Source organism: Lissotriton helveticus, chromosome 11, assembly GCF_964261635.1.
Source record: "Lissotriton helveticus chromosome 11, aLisHel1.1, whole genome shotgun sequence".
NCBI lineage: Eukaryota > Metazoa > Chordata > Amphibia > Caudata > Salamandridae > Lissotriton > Lissotriton helveticus.
Window position 1 is genome coordinate 13,672,174 of NC_136072.1, and position 25,204 is coordinate 13,697,377.

At 50.0% G+C, this 25,204-nt stretch overlaps 1 protein-coding gene across 1 annotated transcript in view; it reads right to left on the reverse strand.

Moving 5' to 3' along the window:
• LOC144792100 (putative cation-transporting ATPase 13A4) overlaps positions 1-25,204 on the reverse strand; it is a 307,439-nt gene that overhangs the window by 84,991 nt on the left and 197,244 nt on the right. Inside the window, exon 22 of the mRNA XM_078666970.1 lies at positions 10,514-10,556. Coding sequence (XP_078523096.1) covers positions 10,514-10,556 — 43 coding nt within the window. The remainder of the gene's footprint in view (positions 1-10,513; positions 10,557-25,204) is intronic.

A 25,204-nucleotide genomic window follows, 5' to 3' on the forward strand; every position in this document is an offset into this window, starting at 1 on the left:
ACTCTCCTAGGGTATTAAATGGGTGACCCACATGAGAGTTTCCACACACTTTCAAGCACTCCTACAGCTTGGGATTTTGCTAGAGTGTAGGGACCTTTGCTAGTGGATACTAATGCTGTGCTTGCAGCATGTTAAAAGTGGAAGAACTACATCCTATTTTATTGAAATTGTAATGAATAATAAAGGTGACAATGATTTATTCAATGTTTTAATGAAAGTCAGAAAGATATTGTTTAGATTATCACCAGATCAATAGTCAATACCAGCTTTAATGAATGTCCTCTTAAGGTGGTATTGACCATACCCATTTGAATGGTGTTGTAGCAATCTGTGAGGATACGATCTGCTTTTATGAATGTGGTGACACCCAGACAAAGCCAGTAGGTCCATATTTCAATAACTTTACCCTTCATATTGTGTCTAGTATATGTGGAGAAATCTTGGCGTGAGGGTTCAGGTCGTTAGGGGTGTGCACTGTTAGGAGAGTGTAACCCGCCTACTTATAAATATTTGTAAATTAATGCATAGTAAAGTACTTTCCCTTTTTATAAGTAAAAGCACTGGCTGGACAATGATATACTGGTTTGTTGTTTACCTGGCAACTGGGGCACTAGCCCACACCACCTCCCTTGAGTATGCCTTGGCTGCCCTGATTCCCTACACTCAGAAAGTCAAGTGCTACAACAAAGTACTTGATTCCTAATAGATGGAAGGTTGTGTATTTATTGCTTGAGGAGGGCTTGCATCTTTCTCAACTAATAACCCACTTTCTTACATTGGTAGAGTTTGTGTCTCCCCACAACCCTTTAAACACGGCTGAAGGCTGTGCTGGGGGATGAGGTCTCGTCTACAACGTCATTTGTGAATGGCCAAAGTGCCAGCGGGGGGCTGGCCTCAGAACTTGGGGGGAGGCCAGGCCCTGTGTTCAGTCCCCCCTCACTGCTCACATCAAAGGCTGAGCATGTGCCATGATTCACAGCTGGTTGCATGGGGGAGTTGGGTGTGTACTCATTGTGATCAAATACACCACAGAAATGAACTGAAAAATAAAATGTTAAACTGATGTTATAGTTAGGTATCATAATAAGATCTTAGCTTACATTTAAACACAAGATGTTCACTGGAAAGCCAAGGGCTAAAGTGTTGTTATAGTCAGTACAGGCTGGAACCGGACAGGGTGGGGGGCGATGGGGGAGGGGGTGAATGGAAAAAAAAAGAAAATTACTTACCTGCAATAGCCTGTCACCGCCTCTCCTCCGTCTTTGAACTCTTCATCTTCCTTAATTCTGTCTCCAGCAGGAAGCACCCGGGCACACAGGCTCCCCTGAGCCAATCACAACACTGCAATGCAGCGTTGTGATTGGTCTGAGTGCCGTGGTTTGGCGCTCAGATGGGGACAGGGAGTCTGTGAATGTTCCTCATCAGGCTGTGTAATGCAATCTTGTGGGGAACATGCAAAGTGCGCATGAATGTTTGTCCGGCCCAAGAGGGCTGGCCAAACAGTCATGAGCACTTAGGGAGTGCAAACCACTCCTCCCCCTGCTCTGGCCAGCTCCGCCCCACCCCAAGAGCCACTGACTTCAATGGGAAAAATACAATGTGCATAGTCCATAAAGCCCTTTATGGTAGGGCACCAAGCTACATGAAATCACGCCTGACTCTCTACAGGCCGGGTAGGGCGTTAAGATCTGCAGAAGCTACCCTCCTTGTTCAACCATGCTGTAGGCTGGCTACTGTGGGAGGTCGTGCTTTCTCTTACACACTCCCAGCTCTCTGGAATAAATTGCCACTGGAACTGCGGAAAGAAACCAAGCTGCTGCCCTTCCGAAAGAAATTAAAAACTGTGCTCTTTCAGCAAGCGTGGGGTTGCCCCTGATTCATGACCAGCTGTATCTTTCTGAACCGCCATGCGGACCCTGACAAAGCGCTTAGAGACCCCTGGGTTATAATGCGCTATATAAATCAAATAAATAAATAAATAAATAAATAAATGATAATAATGATAATAGCATTAAGTTATCATCATTTTATTTTGCCTTTTGAGCAGTGGGGCGATGCTCCTCCACCTTAGCGTAGGTGCCGCCACAGGTTGTAGTTAGATGTTAAAATGAGATAAAAATGAATGTTTAAAAAAAGAAAAAACTCTGAGATTTGTGAGATATAGTTAACTGAACTAACAATAAATTATGCCCCTGACTCTGCAGAGAATGACATCACATATTACATCACTCATGATATGTTAAAATACATATTTGATTACATCACATATGACATCCCAAATGACATCATTGATGGCATCACTGATGACACTATTCAATCATTGGAACAGCAGCCTACAGGATTTGTGGACTTGAAGTAATTCAACACAATAGAACAGTACTTGAGGACCGCATAGATTACCGGTGCTGTATCCCCCACAACAATCCCTGTGAAAAGCTGCCCCCTGCCCTGATTACATTTCAAAGGGCTCTGCCTACAGCACACTTAATCATCCTTGACAACAAGCCTTCCCTGACTATTGTCACCCTAGACAATTTGGATCCAGGACCAGGTGTAGGGAAAGAACTGACCAGAACGTGTTTTGGATGTAGATCACGGAATTTCCCACACAGAGGCACCAAGTATACATGTAGGACCTTCAGAATCCACCATCATAAATGTATGTGTATAGGCATTTATATAGCGCACTACTTACCCGTAGGGTCCCAAGGCGCTTCGACCGCTGCGAAACCCTTCCTGGCTTCCCTGAGAGATGGTCCCTTAATGGGTATCTCCAGGGTGAGACCAGGCATCCCCGGCGGTCTGGTGGGGCCGTTAGTGAAGATGAGGCAAGCTAATGCCCAGAGTTGCCGAGTGTGAACGCTGATCAGAGTGGGCACCGAGGCGAGAGAATTATCGAGTCCGCTGACCCTGGTCCAGAAACCTGCCGCGCCGGGAATCGAACCCTGGTCCCGGGCCGTCCTCTGCTCTCGGGTCTGCCGCCTCTAACCAGTGAGCCACACTACTTCACATAATGCTCCTGGGCCTGTGGAAGATTCAGAAAAAAACTGTCCTACTGCCAGAAGGGCTGCCGTGCTACTGGAAGGACTCACTTGATATCTGAAGAAGGAGGATTTGGCCTGAGGATTTGGCCTGATTGGTTTGAATGCAGGCTACCCAGGGTGACCAAAGGGTCAGTTGGCTGACCTCCTGTGTGAGCTACAGAGAAACAACAACTTTCCAGAGGCCTCCCTGCAACTGCCCAACACCAACTGGAACTGCATGGACCTGCCTGAGCCTCTGCTGAAGTGAGTCTTGATCCCCAGGAGTTGTACCACAGGTCCTTGACCATGGTCTGGCATCAGTCAGAGCCCCTCCTGAAGTAAAAGGTGAAAATACTGTAAGTGCTCGCTCTTCACAACCTCAAATGGTCCCATTTGCACCAAGATTCTGCAGTCTGCGAGAGCTGCCCATGCGAGGTAACAGTGGGACCTGCTCTTTGCACCAACAGCGACACTCGCAACGACCGCCAACACAAGCTGTGCATTTTGTGCCGACAGTGACTGTCTGCAATGACCCACCAAAGTGAAGGTCCAGTGATGACCAGCTCTTTGTGCTAAAGGAAAAACCGGTCCAAACATCAATCAATCAATCAAGGCATTTATAGAGCGCACTACTCACCCGGAGGGTCTCAAGGCGCTTGGGGGGGGGGGGGGGGGGGCGCTACTGCTCGAACAGCCAGGTCTTGAGCTTCTTCCTGAAGGAGAGGTGGTCTTGGGTCAGGCGAAGGTCGGTCAGGAGGGTGTTCCAGGTCTTGGCGGTCAGGTAGGAGAAGGACCTTCCTCCTGTTGTCGCTCTTCGGATGCGGGGGACGGCGGCGAGGGCGTGGTTGGTCGATCGGAGGTGGCGTTTGGGAGCGTAGAAGTTGAGGCGGTTGTTGAGGTAGCTCGGGCCATGGTCGTGTAGGGCTTTGTGTGCGTGGGTGAGGAGACGGAAGGTGATTCTCTTGTTGACGGGGAGCCAGTGCAGGTCTCTCAGATGTCCGGAGATGTGGCTGCGTCGGGGGATGTCGAGGATGAGTCTGGCTGAGGCGTTCTGGATCCGCTGGAGTCTCTTCTGGAGCTTGGCGGTGGTTCCGGCGTAGAGGGCGTTGCCGTAGTCCAGTCGGCTGGTGACGAGGGCCTGGGTGACCGTCTTCCTGGTCTCGGTGGGGATCCACCGGAAGATCTTCCGTAGCATGCGCAGGATGTTGTCTGGTCATGGAGAGGGAGGAGTCCAGGATGAAGCCCAGGTTGCGTGCGTGGTCTGTCGGTTTGGGTGCGGTGCCCAGGGCGGGGGGCCACCAGGAGTCGTCCCAGGCGGAGGGCGAGGAGCCTAGGATGAGGACTTCCGTCTTGTCTGAGTTCAGTTTCAGGCGGCTGGTCGTCATCCACTCGGCTACGTCTTTCATCCCTTCGTGGAGGTTGGTTCTGGCGGCGGCGGGGTCGTTGGTCAGGGAGAGGATCAGCTGGGTGTCGTCGGCGTAGGAGATGATGTTGAGGTTGTGTTGGCGTGCGATGGCCGCAAGGGGGCTCATGTAGACGTTGAAGAGGGTGGGGCTGAGCGAGGAGCCCTGAGGAACGCCGCAGATGACTTCCGTGGCTGCAGATGGCAGGCGTACTCTCTGTGTCCTTCCAGCGAGGAAGGAGATGATCCACTCCAGAGCCTTTTCCTGGATTCCGATGTTGCTGAGGCGCTGCACTAGGGTGCGGTGGCAAACAGTGTCGAACGCCGCGGAGAGGTCTAGGAGGATGAGGGCTGCTGTTTCGCCGTTGTCCAGCAGGGCTCGGATGTCATCGGTGGCAGCGATGAGGGCGGTCTCGGTGCTGTGGTTGGCTCGGAAGCCAGACTGTGAGGGGTCGAGGGATCCATTCGTCTCGAGGAAGGCGGCCAGCTGCTTGTTGACGGTCTTCTCGATGACTTTGGCTGGAAACGGGAGGAGCGAGATGGGGCGGTAATTCTTGAGTTCGGTGGGGTCCGCTGTTGGTTTCTTTAGTAGAGCGCTGATTTCGGCGTGCTTCCAGCTCTCAGGGAAGGTGGCGGTGTCGAAGGAGGTGTTGATGATGTCCCGCAGGTGGGGTGCGATGACAGCGTCGGCCTTGTTGAAGACGTGGTGAGGGCAGGGGTCTGTCGGAGATCCGGAGTGGATAGAGTTCATCGTGCAGATGGTGTCTTCTGTGTTGATCTGGGTCCAGGCGCTGAGGGTGGTGGTGGGGGGCGTTGGTGCGGTCGTGGGGAGCGTTGTTTGTGGGCTGAAGCTGTTGTGTATGTCAGCGATCTTGTTGTGGAAGTAGGAGGCGAGGGAGTTGCAGAGGTCTTGCGACGGGGTGATGTCGTTGATTCCGGCGTTGGGGTTGGAGAGCTCTTTCACGATGTTGAAGAGTTCCTTGCAGTTGTGTGCGTTGTTGTCCAGCCGGTCCTTGAATGCTGATTTCTTGGTGGCGTGGATCAGTTGATGGTGCTTCCGGGTGGCGAGCTTGAGGGTGGTCATGTTGTACGTCGTTGGCTCCCTTCTCCAGGCTTTCTCGAGGGCTCGGCAGTTCTTCTTGGAGCTCTTGAGTTCGTCGGTGAACCATGGGGCCTTCTTGCTGCCGGGTCTGCTAGGCTGGGTCCTCAGTGGGGCGAGGTCATCTGCGCAGTTGCTGATCCACTTCGTGAGGTTGTCGGCGGCCTGGCTGGGGTTCGCTGAGCTGGTTTGCTGTGATCTTGTTCCAGTTTCTTCGAGCAACCTGTTGCTGGTGGTGGTGGATCGTGGATCTTCTGAAGGTGAAGTGGACGCAGCTGTGGTCCGTCCAGTGGAGTCCGGTGGCGTGGCTGAAGACGATGTCCTTGCTGGAAGAGAAGACAGCGTCGAGTGTGTGTCCGGCGAGGTGGGTGGGGGTGGTCACCAGCTGCTTGAGTCCGAGGATGGCGAGGTTGTCAAGCAGGGTGGTGGTGTTGCGGTCATTGTTGTTCTCCAGGTAGAAGTTGATGTCCCCCAGGAGGATGAAGTCAGCGGAGGGGAGGGCGTGCGGGCTGATGAAGTCGGCGATGTCTTCGCTGAATTGTGTGCGTGGTCCCGGGGGTCGGTAGATGAGGGTGCCTCTGAGGGTGGTTTTGGGGTCCGTGTAGATCTGGAAGTGCAGGTGTTCGGCGGTTGTCAGGGTGTCGTCGGTGTTGGTCGCGATACGGATGGTGTCTCTGTAGATGATGGCGATGCCTCCTCCAGTCTGGTTGCCGCGGTCTCTTCGGGTGATCTTGTAGCCCTCTGGGATGGCGATGGCGATGTCGGGCGCTGAGGAGTCGTTCATCCAGGTTTCCGTGAGGAAGGCGACGTCAGGAGCTGTGGTGTCGAGGAGGTTCCAGAGTTCGATGGCGTGTCTGTGGACGGAGCGGGTGTTGAGTAGGATGCACTTGAGGTGGTTGCTGCTGGTGTTCGGCTTGGCGGGCGCTGGTGCGGGGCAGGTCCGGATGCAGGTGAACTTGCAGGCGTGGCAGCTGAAGGGTCCGTGGGTTCGTCTCGGGGTGGCTCGGTAGCATCCTGGGATTCGGCCGGTGTTGAGTGCGTTGAGGGTGGCGGCGTCGTATGTCCGGCGGGGGCCAGGGGTCTTGGCCCTGGGCGCGGTCCAGGCACGGACGGGCGCAGACGGGCTTACCTTTGGCGCACCTTCGGCGCTCAGTCGGTGCTCCCGCTGCGCGCGTCCGCTGCGCGGTCGCTCTGGGGGCGTCATAAAAAGGGAGCCGGTCGGGAGTGTCTGCGGGAGGGCGGGAGCCAATCGGCTGGCGGGGGGGGCGGGGCCGCGGGCTAGGGCGGCGGGAAAATCTGGCGCGGCCTGGGCAGGCCTCGGGTGGCTGGGGTGGCGGGAAAATCTGGCGCGGCCTCGGCGGGCCTCGGGTGGCGGGAGGCTGGTGGGCTCGGCAGCCCTCGGTGGCTGGGGCTGAGCAGGCAGGCACAGGAGCGTGGGGGTGACCAGGCCAGGAGGCGCAGTGGTCACTCCCTGGCTCTGGTCGGGCTCCCCTTAAAAAGGGAGCCGGTCGGGAGGGTCTGCGGGAGGGCGGGAGCGGGAGCCAATCGGCTGGCGGGGGGGCGGGGCCGCGGGCTAGGGCGGCGGGAAAATCTGGCGCGGCCTCGGCGGGCCTCGGGTGGCTGGGGTGGCGGGAAAATCTGGCGCGGCCTCGGCGGGCCTCGGGTGGCGGGAGGCTGGTGGGCTCGGCGGCCCTCGGTGGCTGGGGCTGAGCAGGCAGGCACAGGAGCGTGGGGGTGACCAGGCCAGGAGGCGCAGTGGTCACTCCCTGGCTCTGGTCGGGCTCCCCTTAAAAAGGGAGCCGGTCGGGAGGGTCTGCGGGAGGGCGGGAGCGGGAGCCAATCGGCTGGCGGGGGGGCGGGGCCGCGGGCTAGGGCGGCGGGAAAATCTGGCGCGGCCTCGGCGGGCCTCGGGTGGCTGGGGTGGCGGGAAAATCTGGCGCGGCCTCGGCGGGCCTCGGGTGGCGGGAGGCTGGTGGGCTCGGCGGCCCTCGGTGGCTGGGGCTGAGCAGGCAGGCACAGGAGCGTGGGGGTGACCAGGCCAGGAGGCGCAGTGGTCACTCCCTGGCTCTGGTCGGGCTCCCCTTAAAAAGGGAGCCGGTCGGGAGGGTCTGCGGGAGGGCGGGAGCGGGAGCCAATCGGCTGGCGGGGGGGGCGGGGCCGCGGGCTAGGGCGGCGGGAAAATCTGGCGCGGCCTCGGCGGGCCTCGGGTGGCTGGGGTGGCGGGAAAATCTGGCGCGGCCTCGGCGGGCCTCGGGTGGCGGGAGGCTGGTGGGCTCGGCGGCCCTCGGTGGCTGGGACTGAGCAGGCAGGCACAGGAGCGTGGGGGTGACCAGGCCAGGAGGCGCAGTGGTCACTCCCTGGCTCTGGTCGGGCTCCCCTTAAAAAGGGAGCCGGTCGGGAGGGTCTGCGGGAGGGCGGGAGCGGGAGCCAATCGGCTGGCGGGGGGGCGGGGCCGCGGGCTAGGGCGGCGGGAAAATCTGGCGCGGCCTCGGCGGGCCTCGGGTGGCTGGGGTGGCGGGAAAATCTGGCGCGGCCTCGGCGGGCCTCGGGTGGCGGGAGGCTGGTGGGCTCGGCGGCCCTCGGTGGCTGGGGCTGAGCAGGCAGGCACAGGAGCGTGGGGGTGACCAGGCCTGGAGGCGCAGTGGTCACTCCCTGGCTCTGGTCGGGCTCCCCTTAAAAAGGGAGCCGGTCGGGAGGGTCTGCGGGAGGGCGGGAGCGGGAGCCAATCGGCTGGCGGGGGGGCGGGGCCGCGGGCTAGGGCGGCGGGAAAATCTGGCGCGGCCTCGGCGGGCCTCGGGTGGCTGGGGTGTCGGGAAAATCTGGCGCGGCCTCGGCGGGCCTCGGGTGGCGGGAGGCTGGTGGGCTCGGCGGCCCTCGGTGGCTGGGGCTGAGCAGGCAGGCACAGGAGCGTGGGGGTGACCAGGCCAGGCCAGGAGGCCTGGTCACCCCCATCTTCACGCATCTTCACGCTAAAAGGCTTCGCCTCACAACCCCCTCCTAATGTGAACAGAAAGCTTTGCACTGGACTTGAGAAGGTTACTTTTCAGCTGGACTAACCTGGATCCTGTTTCTGGCCTGCACTCCATCATGGACTGCCTGAAGGTACGTCTTTCCCCTAGCCCAGAGCAAACAGATATCCATGAGTGTTGCTTTCTGATTTTTTCCCCATTTCCACTAAAAGCTTTAGCCCCATCACTGCGTGCGTCGGCCAACGGCTGTTGTGCGCACTACCTCCGTAGTGCTTCCCACGTCCGTTGGCCAGCGTCGCCCCGCCCACTGCGCTAAACCGCCGCACTGCGGCGGAATTGCCGCGGAAGTTAAGCGGTTAAATGTCAATATCTATCATTCTACTGAATGGATTCTGGCATCATTTTATTTATTATTATGTACTCTATTTTTCTAAATTGGTGTGGGATTTTTCTTGTGTTGTGTTATTACTTTATTATTGTTTACATGCTGAATAAATACATTACACATTGCCTCTAAATTAAGTCTGACTGCTTTTGTGCCATCGTACCAGAGGGTTAAGCACAGGTTTATTTAATGGCTTTTTTGGTTCACCCTTACAAGGATTGTGGCTGTTGCATGAGAAGGGCTTTCACCCACCTCAACCAACAACCCAATGTCTCACACCCAATTAATCAATAAAGGAAACACGGGGACCCTCACTGAATAATTATTAGAATCCGGGGACTCCCACTGAGTTCTTGCTGGGTGCCAGGGACCCTGGCTTTTTATTTCAACGACAAAACAATACACAGAAAAATACAGACACAACCTTTCATCAAACAAATATGCAAATGATGAAATATTTTATATAATTCAAAAACAATAATTAAAATAATAAATTTTTTAATGGAAAGGTTGAAACTTTTTCAAATTCAATTTAGGCCACTCATCATCCAAATCTGTATTCTGTTTAATGCTCTTGCTATGCTCCCACTATTCAATCTGAGGATATTGCCCTCATTTTTAACCTCTAATTTGAAATTCCTTGACATTTACATTTTGCTACTTCCCTTTATTAATCGGTTTATGTTATGTCATTTTTGAAGCAGTCGCCACCCCTGAGTAGGCTTTGCAGACCCCCAGGGGTCCCGGACCCCGGTTAAGAACAATTGTATTGGATGGAAACAAAAAAACATGCATAGCACATGCATTTTTATTTTGCAGCAATCCATGTCATTATGTGTGGTACAGCACGTCAAGGCTTGTAATGATGAGCACCAATGAAAACTGTTCTCTATATTGCATGATACAGCCAGGATGGGGGGGCTGTTGTGCAGGCAAAGATGGGGGGCTAAACTTAGCAGGCTCTGGACCCTCTCCATGTAAAGCTTAATCTTCCCTTCAAAACATTGCACTACAGACCCATGAAAGGAACCTTGGCATCAAAGCATCATGATGATAAGTACTCATCCCAGCCATGTTCACCTTCACCACATGGTATATTGGCATAAGGATCAGATGGGACCCCCTTTTTTTCAAGGACCATTGCTTAGGAAAAGTCAGCATGACTGGACTGTATAGTAGTCTGTGTGAATATGGTTGAGGATTTGACCTGCTGCTGCTTTGATTGACACTTGCGGATAATTAGTCGGCTAGAAACCAGTAGGGTCTAAACACAGCCAATGAGTATAGAGCCCGCGGGCTGTGTTTTCTAACATGTGCTCTCTCTATCCATCTACTGGGTGCACCACCAGCTCAGTTTCATTGTTTGGTTTAATAAAGGGACAGTGGGCAAAGGCCAGGCTTAGAGGGAGGGCTTATCTCAAAAGGGGCGTGGCCACCTCATATAAAATGGAGCGAATGGTATACCACCCACTGATCCTGTATCTACAAAATGTTCTATTTTTCTTAACAGTGAAATATGTTTAACCTCAAGAGGCAGGTAAGTAGGCAGTCTTAAATGTACACTACTAAAATAACCCTTAAGTTCCCTAGTAAATAATATATTAGAAAGAAAAACAAACAGGTACTTTTACTCACCCCACAATCATTAGCTCCATCTCCACACATTCCAACATAGTAACTGTAAAAAAATAAATAAATGACATTGTTGTCTGGAACAAGGTTTGCTTTATGTGTTCATTTACATTATAACACATGGGAGCCTGCAATCCCTTATATGGAAGCCAGTCTCCTACTTTGTAATTACAGTTCAGGTTTGATGTCTCCAGTCACCTGTAATAATGAAATGGCTTAGCTGCTCAGTTGTAATAAGATTATTACAGTTGATCTTTGACATCATAATGCTCCCTGTCAGTAGCCAAGTTGAAAGGTAGGTCACAGAGGAAAATCACAGCTACAGTTTAAACCACCAAAAAAGAACTGGCTGATTATTCTTGTGATATATATTTTTTTTAATTAACAGTGATCTCCAAACGCTTTTTTGTTGTGTTTAATTTCACACTACAGATTACGCTTTTATTCTCTTAGTCTCCAACCTTACTATCGCTTTAATTTGGGACTGGCGATGGAGTAATAATGTACTTTAAGGAATAAAGGGGTATATTATCAAGGGGTTTATCTCCGCTTTTTTGGCTTTAAAAGCCAAGAAAGCGGAGATAAAATTATCTCCCTATTAACAAGCTGTCGCTAACACCAGTTAGTGACAGCTAATAGGAGATAGCGACCATCTTGGGCCCCGCTTTGCATGTCAGTGATATTTATCACTAATGACATGCAAAGTGGGCGTGCCAAGATGTTAGCGACTGGAAACAGTCGCTAACATCGCTATCTCCTATTACCAACTTTTGGAGATATTCGCGCTAAGCGCGAATATCTCCAAAAGCTAACACCTGCCCTGAGCAGTTCTTAGCCATGTTATCCAATGGGAGGTGGATAACATGGCTAAGAGCATTTGCTCGATAATGCATGAATATCGCTGACTTTTCAGCGATATTCATGCATTGCGGCCGTTTTTTATCGCATTTGCGATAAACCTTGCTAATAGCAAGGGGGTATATTATCAAGGGGTTTATCTCCGCTTTTTTGGCTTTAAAAGCCAAGAAAGCGGAGATAAAATTATCTCCCTATTACCAAGCTGTCGCTAACACCAGTTAGTGACAGCTAATAGGAGATAGCGACCATCTTGGGCCCCGCTTTGCATGTCAGTGATATTTATCACTAATGACATGCAAAGTGGGCGTGCCAAGATGTTAGCGACTGGAAACAGTCGCTAACATCGCTATCTCCTATTACCAACTTTTGGAGATATTCGCGCTAAGCGCGAATATCTCCAAAAGCTAACACCTGCCCTGAGCAGTTCTTCACCATGTTATCCAATGGGAGGTGGATAACATGGCTAAGAGCATTTGCTCGATAATGCATGAATATCGCTGACTTTTCAGCGATATTCATGCATTGCGGCCGTTTTTTATCGCATTTGCGATAAACCTTGCTAATAGCAAGGGGGTATATTATCAAGGGGTTTATCTCCGCTTTTTTGGCTTTAAAAGCCAAGAAAGCGGAGATAAAATTATCTCCCTATTACCAAGCTGTCGCTAACACCAGTTAGTGACAGCTAATAGGAGATAGCGACCATCTTGGGCCCCGCTTTGCATGTCAGTGATATTTATCACTAATGACATGCAAAGTGGGCGTGCCAAGATGTTAGCGACTGGAAACAGTCGCTAACATCGCTATCTCCTATTACCAACTTTTGGAGATATTCGCGCTAAGCGCGAATATCTCCAAAAGCTAACACCTGCCCTGAGCAGTTCTTCACCATGTTATCCAATGGGAGGTGGATAACATGGCTAAGAGCATTTGCTCGATAATGCATGAATATCGCTGACTTTTCAGCGATATTCATGCATTGCGGCCGTTTTTTATCGCATTTGCGATAAACCTTGCTAATAGCAAGGTTTATCTGCGATAAAAATCACCGATGTGCGGCGATAATTTTTGTCTCTAAACAAGTTAGAGACAAAAATTATCTCTAGTTGTTGGTAATATGCCCCAAGGTTTATCTGCGATAAAAATCGCCGATGTGCGGCGATAATTTTTGTCTCTAAACAAGTTAGAGACAAAAATTATCGCTAGTTGTTGGTAATATGCCCCAAAATACTCTCTGCAATATTTTAAAAGAATATTGCAAGCCAATAGGTGTTTCATGATCTTATCAAGGTACTCTGGGGTATATTATCAAGGGGTTTTATCTCCGCTTTTTTGGCTGTAAAAGCCAAGAAAGCGGAGATAAAATTATCTCCCTATTACCAAGCTGTCGCTAACACCAGTTAGCGACAGCTAATAGAAGATAGCGACCATCATGGGCCCCACTTTGCATGTCAGTGATATTTATCACTAATGATATGCAAAGTGGGCGTGCCAAGATGTTAGCGACTGGAAACAGTCGCTAACATCGCTATCTCCTATTACCAACTTTTGGAGATATTTGCGCTAAGGGCGAATATCTCCAAAAGCTAACACCTGCCCTGAGCAGTTCTTAGCCATGTTATCAAATGGGAGGTGGATAACATGGCTAAGAGCATTTGCTCGATAATGCATGAATATCGCTGACTTTTCAGCGATATTCATGCATTGCGGGCGTTTTTTATCGCATTTGCGATAAACCTTGCTAATAGCAAGGTTTATCTGCGATAAAAATCGCCGATGTGCGGCGATAATTTTTGTCTCTAAACAAGTTAGAGACAAAAATTATCGCTAGTTGTTGATAATATACCCCTCAGTTTTTGGTTACATTATTCTATATGGAAATGATATTCCTTGGTTTCTTCCAATATCTCAATAATGTACGGCACAGGGTACTTTATCTCATAAATAACATATAAAAAGCCTGCAACACCAGAATAAAAACCTGTCTCTAATTTCCTTATTACAGTTGTTTTGTGACATCTCCACTCATATGCATTTGGAAAATGATACAGCTGTTCAATGGTAATAATTTATTACAGTTGAGTTGTGCAATCATAATGCCTACCATTAGAGCCAGCAGTCACAGTGAAAACAAAAACAGAATTTCCTCAATATGACACTTTTTTTGTAAAATGAAAAGTGATCGGAAAGAAGGAGAGGTTTATGGCAATCTGTTTATTTTTTCTCCACAGAGTAAAATTTTGGAAAGAAAGAATCTCCTTGTGTATTACTACACATTGTGACCTATACAGATTCTGTAATTTTGTTTGTGTCGGCAACCATGTTATCTCTTTCACATGTTAAGTAAGACACTAAGGGGCAGATTTATGAGGCACTTGCGACGCATTTGCGCCACTGCCGAGTCACTTCTGCGATGCAGCGGCGGCGTAAAGCAAGCGCCATGCTGCAACGAAATTACAATGTGACGCATCTAGGGAGATGCATCACGCCGTAACCCCCTACGCCACATTATGCCTGCATCAGGTATAATGTGGGCATACTGTTGCAGTGTGGGCGGGCCATCGCAGTAACGCCTCGGAAAAGTGCCTGTGTGAAATCTACAAGATTTCACTCAGTCACTTTTACAACGCTGCTACGTCAAAACCTTGTGCCTGCTTGAAGCAGGCGTAAGGCGAGACGCAGCATGTTGGAGATAGGCCGGGTTGGAACAGTGCTGGAGTGGCGTCGTGCCCGCGACACGACTCTAGCATTGCACCAACCTTACGCCAGTAGATACGACACGCATCTTCCTATCCGTGCGCCACAGCGTGCTGCATTGTAAATGCAACACTTTTGAATTTCTTAAAGCAAAAGTAACACACGGGAGAGCCTATGTATATGAAAAATATATATTCTGTATTTAATTACAAATTCAATAAAGGGGATACATAGAATCTTGGGGCATATTATCAAGGGGGTTTATCTCCGCTTTTTTGGCTTTAAAAGCCAAGAAAGCGGAGATAAAATTATCTCCCTATTACCAAGCTGTCGCTAACACCAGTTAGCGACAGCTAATAGGAGATAGCGACCATCTTGGGCCCCGCTTTGCATGTCAGTGATATTTATCACTAATGACATGCAAAGTGGGCGTGCCAAGATGTTAGCGACTGGAAACAGTCGCTAACATCGCTATCTCCTATTACCAACTTTTGGAGATATTCACGCTAAGCGCGAATATCTCCAAAAGCTAACACCTGCCCTGAGCAGTTCTTAGCCATGTTATCCAATGGGAGGTGGATAACATGGCTAAGAGCATTTGCTCGGTAATGCATGAATATCGCTGACTTTTCAGCGATATTCATGCATTGCGGCCGTTTTTTATCGCATTTGCGATAAACCTTGCTAATAGCAAGGTTTATCTGCGATAAAAATCGCCGATTTGCGGCGATAATTTTTGTCTCTAAACAAGTTAGAGACAAAAATTATCTCCTTGAATCTAATGCAAAATGTCATGAAAGAATGTATAAATTGATTCAACAAAACAATTCATAACAAAACAACAACTCCTATTAATCAGGTGAGAGCAACTAAAAAGCATAGATCATTATTGCTCTTCCTTTTTATGAGTGAGAGTGGGTAACAGTGTGTTTGTTAACATGTTTTCTACTAGTAAGTCTGCTGCTGGTCAGGGCATACTCAAGATAATTCTTGGCTTATGAGGACACTTAAGATAGCTTGCTTCCATTGACAATTCATTGATTTAATGTTATTCTTGGCATATGAGTGGGCTCCTGTTCTAAAATGTGGGCCCTGGACGTACTGGTTTTAATTAATGCCATTGTTTCTAGTGCAAACTGATTGTGCTGGCAAACTGGAGGTAGTACTTGGGAGGGGAGGTCTGGCAGGGGGAGCAAACTACCAGAAAATCCTGGCTTTGACATGTGGGTGATATAAGACATATGGTTCACCCATGCCATGTGGCTGGCATCAATAGCAAAATTCTGGCACAGTGATTTTACGTGTAGCTCATTGCATAAGAGATTACCATGAACACATTCTGGTATTGTCACACTGGTATGAATTCTTAAGATATAGGGGACACAGAAAGCAGATGTGGAAAACAATAAGTTGAACCTGTGTCAAATATTATGTGGCCCCACTTTAAAGGATCACCAGCCACCAATGCCTTGAAGAAACCAACAACTCTCAACCAAACCTTATCATGGAGTGGTCAAAGAGCCTGAAATTTCATTTCACTCTCTATTAACATTCTTTTACTACCTTCAACAGGGGCTCAGTATCCTACTCTTTCAACACCATTTCTAACTGGAATATTTACAGGAGGGGCCACCTCCAACGTGAATAATGATTAAAGCCCAAAGCTCCACTGCTCTAACCTTGTGATATTTGTAGTACTTTGCCCATATTTGCTCAAATGTGCATTCATTACTCAGCCTGTCTCTGTAAGGTGTCCTGGTGGGTGTGGTCCACTTCCTAGAAAACTACAAATAAATGATCTAGTGCCATCAAGTTATTTAAAGCAGCCTCTAAGCTACAAAACTTAATACACAGCTACAGTGTATTTTACATGCTTTAATTGGAAGTTACATTCCCCCTTTCTTGATTAAATTAAAGAGCTGCATGTCCTGCCAAGGATAGGGCTGTTTGCACAAGGGCTCACTGCTGTGGCTGCACCTGGATGAGAGCATAGACTTTAGAAAGTGAAACATACAAGGGTTTGGATAATGCTACATATAGTGTAACCCTGAGATAAGTCAGGAAATAGGGTTAAAATAAGCAAAACATTCTGGGGAGCCATAAGGGATAAGTGAATAGCAATATACCAAGGGGCATATTTACGAAATCATCACACAGCGCAGCAAGTCTACTCGCTGTGCTGCATAATAGGGCAGGAATGCTCTGTCTTTAACATAATACAGCGCGTTCCCGTCTTCTCATAGCACTGGCATACAATGTGCGGTCTAGCGCCAATGCAGTAGCCCTTGCATTATGGTGGAAGGGTGCCTGCATTTTATTTATTTATTTTTAAACTCTTTTTATTAACAAACATCGACTACAAATATGCATAGGAGTGATATTATCTTTCTGGTCAGGCATTTTCAAATTTGACAATAAAAGTAATGCACATTATACACATTTGGAACATATCAGGGAGAAGGCAAGTCATCGTGGGCAAGATTTTGTGGTGGGGCACAATTGTTACCTCTGTAGGAGTTCCAGGATCCCCATATCAGGGACCACTTCTTAGGGCAGCCTCGAGTTACATATACAGATCTTTCACGGAACATGCACCAATCCATGCTCGTCCTCCATGCATCCAAAGTAGGAGGGGCAGCTGCTCCCCAGGTCTGGGCTATGTTCCTTTTTTCCACCATAAACCCAAGTGTAGCCCACTGTGTTTGGTGTGTGTTTAGGTCGGTTGGTTCCCATATATTCAATAAGCACCTGTGCGCCTCCAAGAGTAGAGGCACTCCCAGAACCATCCCCATAACTCATGTATCTCCCTCCAGTATGACTGGATGAGAGGGCGTTCCCAAATGATGTGCAGGAATGTGCCCATCTGTCCACATCGCCTTCAACAGTCCCCAGTAGTTGCCCTTCCCCTTTGTACCAGTCTAGGCCCTGTCATGTATATCCTGTGGAGGATTTTAAGTTGGACCAGTCATAGTCTAGCTGGTATAGCTATCACCCTAGGAGATGACACAGCCTTACGGGATCATGAGTCGCCACTGCCTTGAAGAAATCAACAACTCTTTACCATGCTTTATCATGGAGTAGTCAAAGAGTCTGAAATTCATTCCACTCTCTATTCAAATTATTTTAACCCTTTTAAGAGGGGTTCAGTTTACTACTCTTTCAAAACCATTTCTTTTTTTTTTTTTTTGATTTCTGTATTTCTTTATTGTGTATAAAAATATATATTTACATGGAGCATGGAATATACATGAGTGGAGGAAGAAGGAAGAAGGAAGAGAAAAAGGAAAAGGAAAGAAGAAAGGAAAAAAGGGCGCCGTGGGGGGGGGGGGGGGGGTGGGGGGGGGGGGGTTGTTTGGCCGCTGGTCTTCTGTGTCTTTGAGGTAGTTCGATAGTTTGATAGGTCGAGTTCGAATAGTTCGGATGTCAGATTCCCAAGTCCTGCTTGTCGTTGTATCCTGCTGCCCCCCTTCTCGATGCTAGGTTGGTTTCCTGTCCTCGCCCCGGACCATAGAAGTCAGAAATGAAAGAGGTGAAGCGCCTTGCAAACTGGTTCCCTTTTTGTTAGCGCGTGGATCCGCAGAGTGTGCCCCTCGTCGTTGTCTAGGTTCTGCGCCTATGGTGGTTTGTGCGATGATATGTAGAGGTCTAGGGGTCCCCACATGTTTGACTGCCTGTGAGTTTTCGGCGAGTGTTTCGCAGTGATGTTATCTGCCCCCCTTAGGAACGTGACCCAGTTGAGCCATGCCTGGGGCGCAGCTTTCGACGTGTCCTTCCAATTACTTAGGACTATTTTGGCTGCGGCCGTCAACAATAGGTCAATGAGGTCACGATCCTCTGTCGTTGTGATGGAAGAGGATGTAAAGCCTAGGGCTAGACTTGGGAAGTCTATTTGTATGGCTACTCCTGTGATCTCATTGATGAGTGTTCCAATTCTTTCCCAGAAATCCCTAATCTTAGGGCAACTGAACAGAAGGTGTTCTAAGTCTCCCCTCCCTTTGTCACAATTCCAGCATGCATCACTCTCTCGGATTCCCAAGGAGGCCAGGCGGGCCGGTGTCCAGTATGCCTTGTGCACTAGCCAAAATTTGGTCTGGTTTAGCGTTGCCGTTATCTTTTTCCTAGAGGTAGATCTCCATAGTTCTGCTTTCTCGTCCTCACTTAGTTCCTTCCCTGCTAAAGCTCCCCAGAAATTTGTGACCTTATCGTTGAGTTTGGTGTTTTTGGGGCGGAGGGCTTTGTATAGGTGTGCTACTTGGTGTCCTAGTGTGTTGAGACTGGCTGCAAGTTGTATGAGCGATGGTGTCCGGCTGTTGAGGTTTGCCTTCCTTATTGCTACTTTGATTTTCAGGAAGTTGTAGAGTTCTATGCTGTGTAGGTTGTGTGCTTCCTTTAGGGTGTCAAAGGTTATGTCTGCACCCTGTTTCTGAAGGTCTTGGGCGATGGAGATACCATGGCCGTACCATTCGTGCATGTCTAGAACCTTATCCCTGTATCTTAAAGTGGGGTTGTGCCAGATGGATTCAAATTGACTTCCCCTGATACTTGTTGTCAGTAGTTTGTCTACCTTCAGGAGAGCTGTTTTCGTGTTCCTCAGGACGGGGTTGTCCTTGACTGCTGGGTGTCGGGTGGCAGTGAGGAGGGTGATGGGGTTCATGCCTTTTAGTAGCCCTCTCTCGAGTGTTAGCCAAGGTGGGGTGTATTCCTGTCTTGGGTCCAGCCAATGTAGCCCCTGTCTGGCTATACACGCTACCTGGAATCGTTTGAAGTTTGTTATGTTCAGACCGCCCTGCTCTTTTGAGAGTCTCAGCTTGTGTAGGCTTATTCTGGGCTTCTTCCCTCTCCACAAGAAGTTGTTCAGTATCTTGTCTACTCTCTTGTGGAAGTCTTCTGTGTTAGTCAGTGGGAGCATGGTTAGCATATAGTTGACCATCGGTGTGAGCATCATTTTTATGGCTTCTACCCTTCCCCACCATGTTGTGAATTTGGGGGACCACCCATCTACTTTATCCTTAATCTTCTGGATTGTTGCTTGTTCATTGTGTTCTAGTGTCGTTCTTAGGTCTCTCTCAAAGAGGATGCCTAAATACTTTATGGGCTTCTGCTGCCATGACAGGCCTAACGTCCCTAGTACCGTTCTTGTTGTGTGGATGTTTAAGGGTTTACACTCTGATTTATCTTTGTTAAGTTTGTACCCCGAGACCTGGGCGTATTTTTCGATGGTGTCCGTCAGTGCTTTAATGGATCTTCTGTGAATATTAGTACGTCGTCCGCGTATGCCGCTAGCTTGAAGGTTTCCCCCCCTATTGGTATCCCCGCTATGTCTTCGTTCGTTCTGATCATCGTCAGGAGCGGTTCTATGGCTAATAGGAAAAGGGCTGGTGAGAGTGGGCAGCCTTGTCTCGTTCCCCTGCCCAGGTTGAGTATGTTCGATGTGCCTCCGTTGACTACCACCCGCGCTTTTGGGCTATTGTATAGAGCCATCACCATCCTCCTGTAGTTAGGCCCTAGCCCGAATTTCCCCATGCATCGATCTAAAAAGGGCCATGAGACCCTGTCGAAGGATTTCTCAGCGTCCAGGGCTATCATGACTGCTGCATTGCTACTTCGGGAGGAGTGGTTAATTATATGGCATAGTAGTCTCGTGTTGTCGTGGGACATATGGTTTTTGAGGTAGCCTACCTGGGAGTTGTGTATAAGCTTGGGTAGGTATGCGTTGAGTCTATTAGCAAGTATTTTCGCGTATATCTTACAGTCTACATTTATGAGGGAGATCGGCCTAAAATTCTTCGCCTCTGTTGTATCCTTCCCTTCCTTTGGTATGACAATTATGTTTGCCTCAGCCATTGAGGGAGTCATGCGTCCCGTGTGGACAGATTCCTCGAATAGCTGTTTCATTGTGAGTTTGAGAGTGTGAAGGTACTGCTTGTAGAAGCCAGCTGTGAACCCATCCGGCCCCGGTGCCCTATTGTCCTTGAGGCTTGCTGTGGCTTTCCCTATCTCATCTTCCGTTATGGTCAGCTCTAGGATGTCACATTCTCGGCCTGATAGTGTGGGTGTGGTGATGCTTCCCAGCAGCTCTTCGCCCCCATCTTCCTTTAGCGTATCATCCTTGGTGTACAGGTCCTCATAGAAGTCTCTGAAGACCTCTAGGATATCCTTGTTGGCAGTCTGGGACTTGCTGTGTTTGTCTTTGATGGCCCCTATCGTGTGCTGTTTTTGTTTCCCCCTTAGATAGGATGCTAGGTTTTTGCCCGCTTTGTTTGCAGTGCATAGGTTAATCGATTTGTATTTATTAATCCAGGTCCCTGCTCTCTCACTCAGTATTCTATTAAGTTCGTAATTCCGTTTGGTCAGATTCGTGAGTGTGTTATTATCTTCCAATCTGGCTATGTGGCTGTTCTCCAGCTTTTTAATCTCTTTTTCTAGATCTGCGATTTTCTTGTTCCTTTCTTTGTTCATCCTGCCCTTAACTGTCATGACTGTTCCCCGGATAGTGACTTTTAGGGCGTCCCATAGCACTTCCCTGCTTGTCTCTGCTTGTCTCTGGTGCATCATTCATTAGCAGGTATTCTTTAATCGCCCCCTCTATCTGTGCTTTCGCAGAGGTGTGTTGGAGTAGGCTGTCATCGAACCGCCATCTGCGGGTTGGCTTTTCGTTGTGCTTGCCTGACAGGGTTAGGCTTATGTGCGCGTGGTCTGATACTGATCTAGGTCCTATCTCCGTGTGGTCTATGAGGTGGGTGTGTGTTCCTGACATTAGTATGTAGTCTATTCGGCTGTATGAGTTGTGTGGGTTAGAGTAGAATGTGTATTCCCTGGCATCTGGGTTGCTTAGGCGCCATGGGTCTCTCAGTCTCAGTTTGGAGCAGAGGTTCTTCAGGATGTTGGGGTTGTTTGTTGATTGGCGTTGTCTACTAGGGTGCTTGTCAATGGCTGGGTCAAGAACTTGGTTCGTATCTCCTGCAACGATCAGCAGGTCATCCAGCGGCAGGGTGTGTAGTTGGGCTCCTACCCCCTCCCAGAATGGTTTGTCCTCGCTGTTGGGACCATATATGTTTGCCACGTGATATGTCTCTCCCGCTCTTCTAAGAGTGGTCACAAGAGTTCTTCCTTGGGTGTCAGCTTGAGAGTCTACCACTGCTAGGTTGGAGCTTTTGCTGATTATTGTTACTACCCCGTTTTTCTTATTCTGAGCTGGTGAACCCACCACCTCACCTATCCAGTTGGCACTTAAGCGTCTAATGTCCGCTTCTTCTAGTCTTGTTTCTTGGAGCACATATATGTCACTTTTAAGTTTCTTAAGGTGCTCGAGCACCTTCCGCCTTTTCACCGGGCTGTTGAGACCCTTGACGTTTAGGGACACTATCTTGATGTCAGACGCAATGCTGCTCTGGCTGCTGTGTGTCATTTATGCTGCTTTGTATTTCGCGGCACAAGTGGCCCTTCTCTGTGTGCTTCTGGTCTCAGGGTTGTGTGTGGATCCATGTCTCTACGCCTGCGCTTGCTCCTTCTAGATATGAGTGTATAGAGAGAGAAATAGTAGTGGAAGAGAAGATGATAGTAAGTAAGCCCATGTATATACTCCCCGCCCCCCCCTCGCTCCCCCTGCCCCCCTCCCTCCTCCCCCCCTCCCACCCCCCTCCCTCCCTTACTTGCTGAGTGGGTGTGCGATGACAAAGTTCCTCTGCCCGCATCATCCCTGAGGTAGAGTTTGTTTCCTTCCTTTGGTGTAGCCTTGAGGCTGGAGAGAAAAAAGGCTCGATCTCCGCCTGGCTGTTGGTGAGCCTTGTTTGTCTCTGCGTGAGCCTCTGCTTGGGTCTGCTGCCTGGCTATTATGTCTGGTTCTTGCTCTAGCTTCCTTTTATCTGGGTGTCGTGTATTGAGGTAGATATGATGTCTTGTGTTTCGTTTGCTGGAGTTCGTAGTGCGTCTTACTCAGATTGTTCGCTCACGTCTGGTGAGGCGCTTCTTTTCGCTGCTCCAGGGCTTTTGTTTTCCTCCATCTCTTCCACCGGTGGTCCTTGCAGGTAGCGCCTTAGATCACCTGGGCATTCAAAAAACATTGTTTTCCATTTGTCTGTTACTTTGAACCTTGTAGGACTAACGAAGCTGAAGGTGGCGCCTCTTTTACGCAGGGTTTCTCTTAGGGCCAAAAATCCCTTTCTTAACTCCACCGTTGGCTTCGAGTAGTCCTGGGTCAGCACTATCTTGTTTCCAGCCCACGTCAGATTCTGGTTTTACCTGGCAAAGGCAAAGATGGCTTCCGTTTGACTTAGTCTCAGTGGGTTGCATAATATTGCTCTCGGCCCCCTGCCTGTAGTTGGTTTTCCTGATGGTACTCTGTAGGCCTTTTGTACCTCGAAGCCTCTCTCGAAAGTGATGCCTGTGAGTTGGGGGATCATCTCCTCTAGCATGGCGGCACACGAACCCGCCTTGTCCTCTGCCCCTTCCGGTACACCCAGGATCCTTACGTTGCCTCTTCTTGCCCTGTCGTCCTTCTCCGCTAGCTGCTTTTGTATGGCTTTTGTGGCTGTTCGCAGTTCTGGGATGGCCCTGGTGTTCTTACTTGTTTCGTCTTCCACTGAGCTTATTTGGCTTTCTGCAGCTTCCATTCTTGTGTTTGTTTTGTGAAGGTCCGCTCTTATAGCCGCCATCTCCAGTTGCATGTTCTCCACCTTGAGTTTCGTCTCTCTCCCCACTTCATTGCCTTCGTTTACTCTTCTTAAAATGGTCTCCGGAGTGACTGTTTCGCCCCTTGTTTTCGATGGGGATCCTTGGTTGTCTATTTTGGGCTTTTTCTGCTCTCCCACCATCTTCCCATCGTTGCCTGGCATTGTTCCGATGCCCCTTCTTTATAGAATGTTGACCAGCCGCCCCCCTGCTTGGACCACCTTTGGTAGGTTTATTGCCTTTGGCGCTGGTGAGTGGATGCCTTGCGATCTATATCTGCTTGGCTCTCTGATGTGCCTTGTTCTGGTCTTTGCTTTAGGCCCTGCCAGCGTGTGCTTTGTCTCGTTCGCGGCTTTACAGGCCGCTGCTCCTTTATTCAGCAGTCTTTCGTGAGGAGATGTTTGACGTTGTGGTAGGTCTTGGCGCTAGCTCTTTTCTTGAGTGCTCGCCCTTGTGATGCAGCGTCTGTGTCTCCTGCCGGCCTTTAGCTTGCCGCCTTACTTGCGGTCGTGGGGTTTTATGGCCGTGCGCACCGCTTGAGCAGAGAGCGGTGCATTGTTGCTGGGGTGCAAGTTCTCGTCACCTGGCCGGCTGCTGCTCGGGGTTGGGTGCGTGCCTTCCCTATGCTGCCCAGAATACCTTAGGCGCTCGCCCCATACCTCTCTGACTTTTGTTGCCGGCTCTCTCGCTCTCTCGCGTCTCACCGCTCTGATCCCGCCCCCTCCGACCCGCTGGGTCAGTGCTGCCTTCAGCTGCGTTCGCGCTCTCTCACCGCTGGGTTCCGCTCGGGAGGGGGATCTGCTCGCAAATCTCCTGTGTTGGTCCCCTGCAGCCCTCTTGCTCGTGCGGGAGCTTCCGGTGTCTTGCTTGCTGTCTGGGCGGAGGGTGGTGTGTTGTTGTTCCTTTTACCCCCCCAGGAGGGTGCGGATATGCTCGGCGGTGGTCACCGGTGCTCGGGGCTGTGTGTGGGGTTTGCTTACAATTGCCAGCGCTCGCTTGGTTTATCTCATTGCTAGTCAGATTGTTGGTCTCCTGGCACACCCCCTTCGGACTTCCGGCTTCCGCCTCCTGTTCTCGACTGTACCAACTCTGCACCTCTTTTCTGCACTTTGGCCTCTTGCTCAAGCGACTGTGGCTCTGCTGCTCCGCAATGCGCTTCCTTTCCGCTAGCTTTACCGCCTGGTCCCCTGTGCACTTGCCTCAGGTACCGATTCCCGTAGCCTTCCTTGTTCGTGTTGGAGCTTCCGGTGATGGCCGCTCTTCCGCTTTTGGGGTTTCCGGTCTGCAGCTTCCGCCTGGAGTTGGAGAAGACTTCCGGCAATGGCGCTCTCTCCTGCAGCTCCTTCCGGTTTTAAAACTTGCCCGTTTAGTCGGTCTCCCCTTCGTTTGGCTCACTGGGTCACTGGGTCGCTGGATTGCTGAGCTGTCTCCTGTATTGCGGTTGTCTGCTTGCCGCGCCTCGCTGCACCAGTGTCGATCCCCGGCACTGCTCCCCGGATTCCGGTGTGGCGTGAGTTTACCACGTTTGTTGTGTGTCTCCTCTCCACTCGTCGGGGGAGACGGCGCGGTGCGGGGGTGTCTCCTCTGGTCGCTCTTCGTTGCTTCCCCTCTCAGTGGTTACCCCTGGCCTCAGGGCGCCATCTTGCACTCTCTGTTGTTGTAGTCCGCGATGGGTGTAGGAGCTTATTTCTTGTTGTTGTGGCTGCTCTTCCTTCTTCTTCCGTCCGTTTCCTGTTGCCTGTTGCTTCCCCTGCCTGTTTGTGTGCTTTGGGACAGGATCTGGCTAGTTTGGCTGGTTGGTTTTCCCTCAGGGATGCGGAGCCGACGGACTCAGACGACCGTCCACATTGCCGTCCAAGCCACGCCCCCTCAAAACCATTTCTAACCGGATTATGTACGGGGGACACCTTCAACTTGAATAATGATTTAAACCTAGTCACCCACTGCTTTAGACTTGTGATATTTGTAATACTTTGTCCATATTTGTTCAAATGTGCATTAATTACTCCACCTGTCTCCGTAAGGTGTCCTGGTGGGTGTGGTTCACTTCCTAGAAAACTACAAATAAAAGAAGCCTCTAAGCTACAAAACATAATACAAAGCTAAAGTGTGTTTTACATGTTTTAATTTGAAGTTATTCTTCCCACCCTTTCTTGAACAAATCATAGGGTTGCATGCCCTGCCAAGGACAGGGATGTTTGCACAAGGTCTCACTGCTGGCACTGCTAGTGCTGCTCCAAGAGGAGAGCATAGCCTTTTGAAATTGAAACATACAAGGGTTTGGACAGCCGTGGCTAGTCTTTTAGGGCCATGCCCCTCACCTTTTGCCCATTCACAAACAGTGTCTGTCAGGCTGATTAAAGGTCAGCCTGACCGACACTGATCATTTTCAGGTCAGGAGCTAGACATGCGCTAAATGTGCCGGCTCCTGGCTGCCAGAGTTGAACTTTACTGGGCTGAGAAAGTCACAGC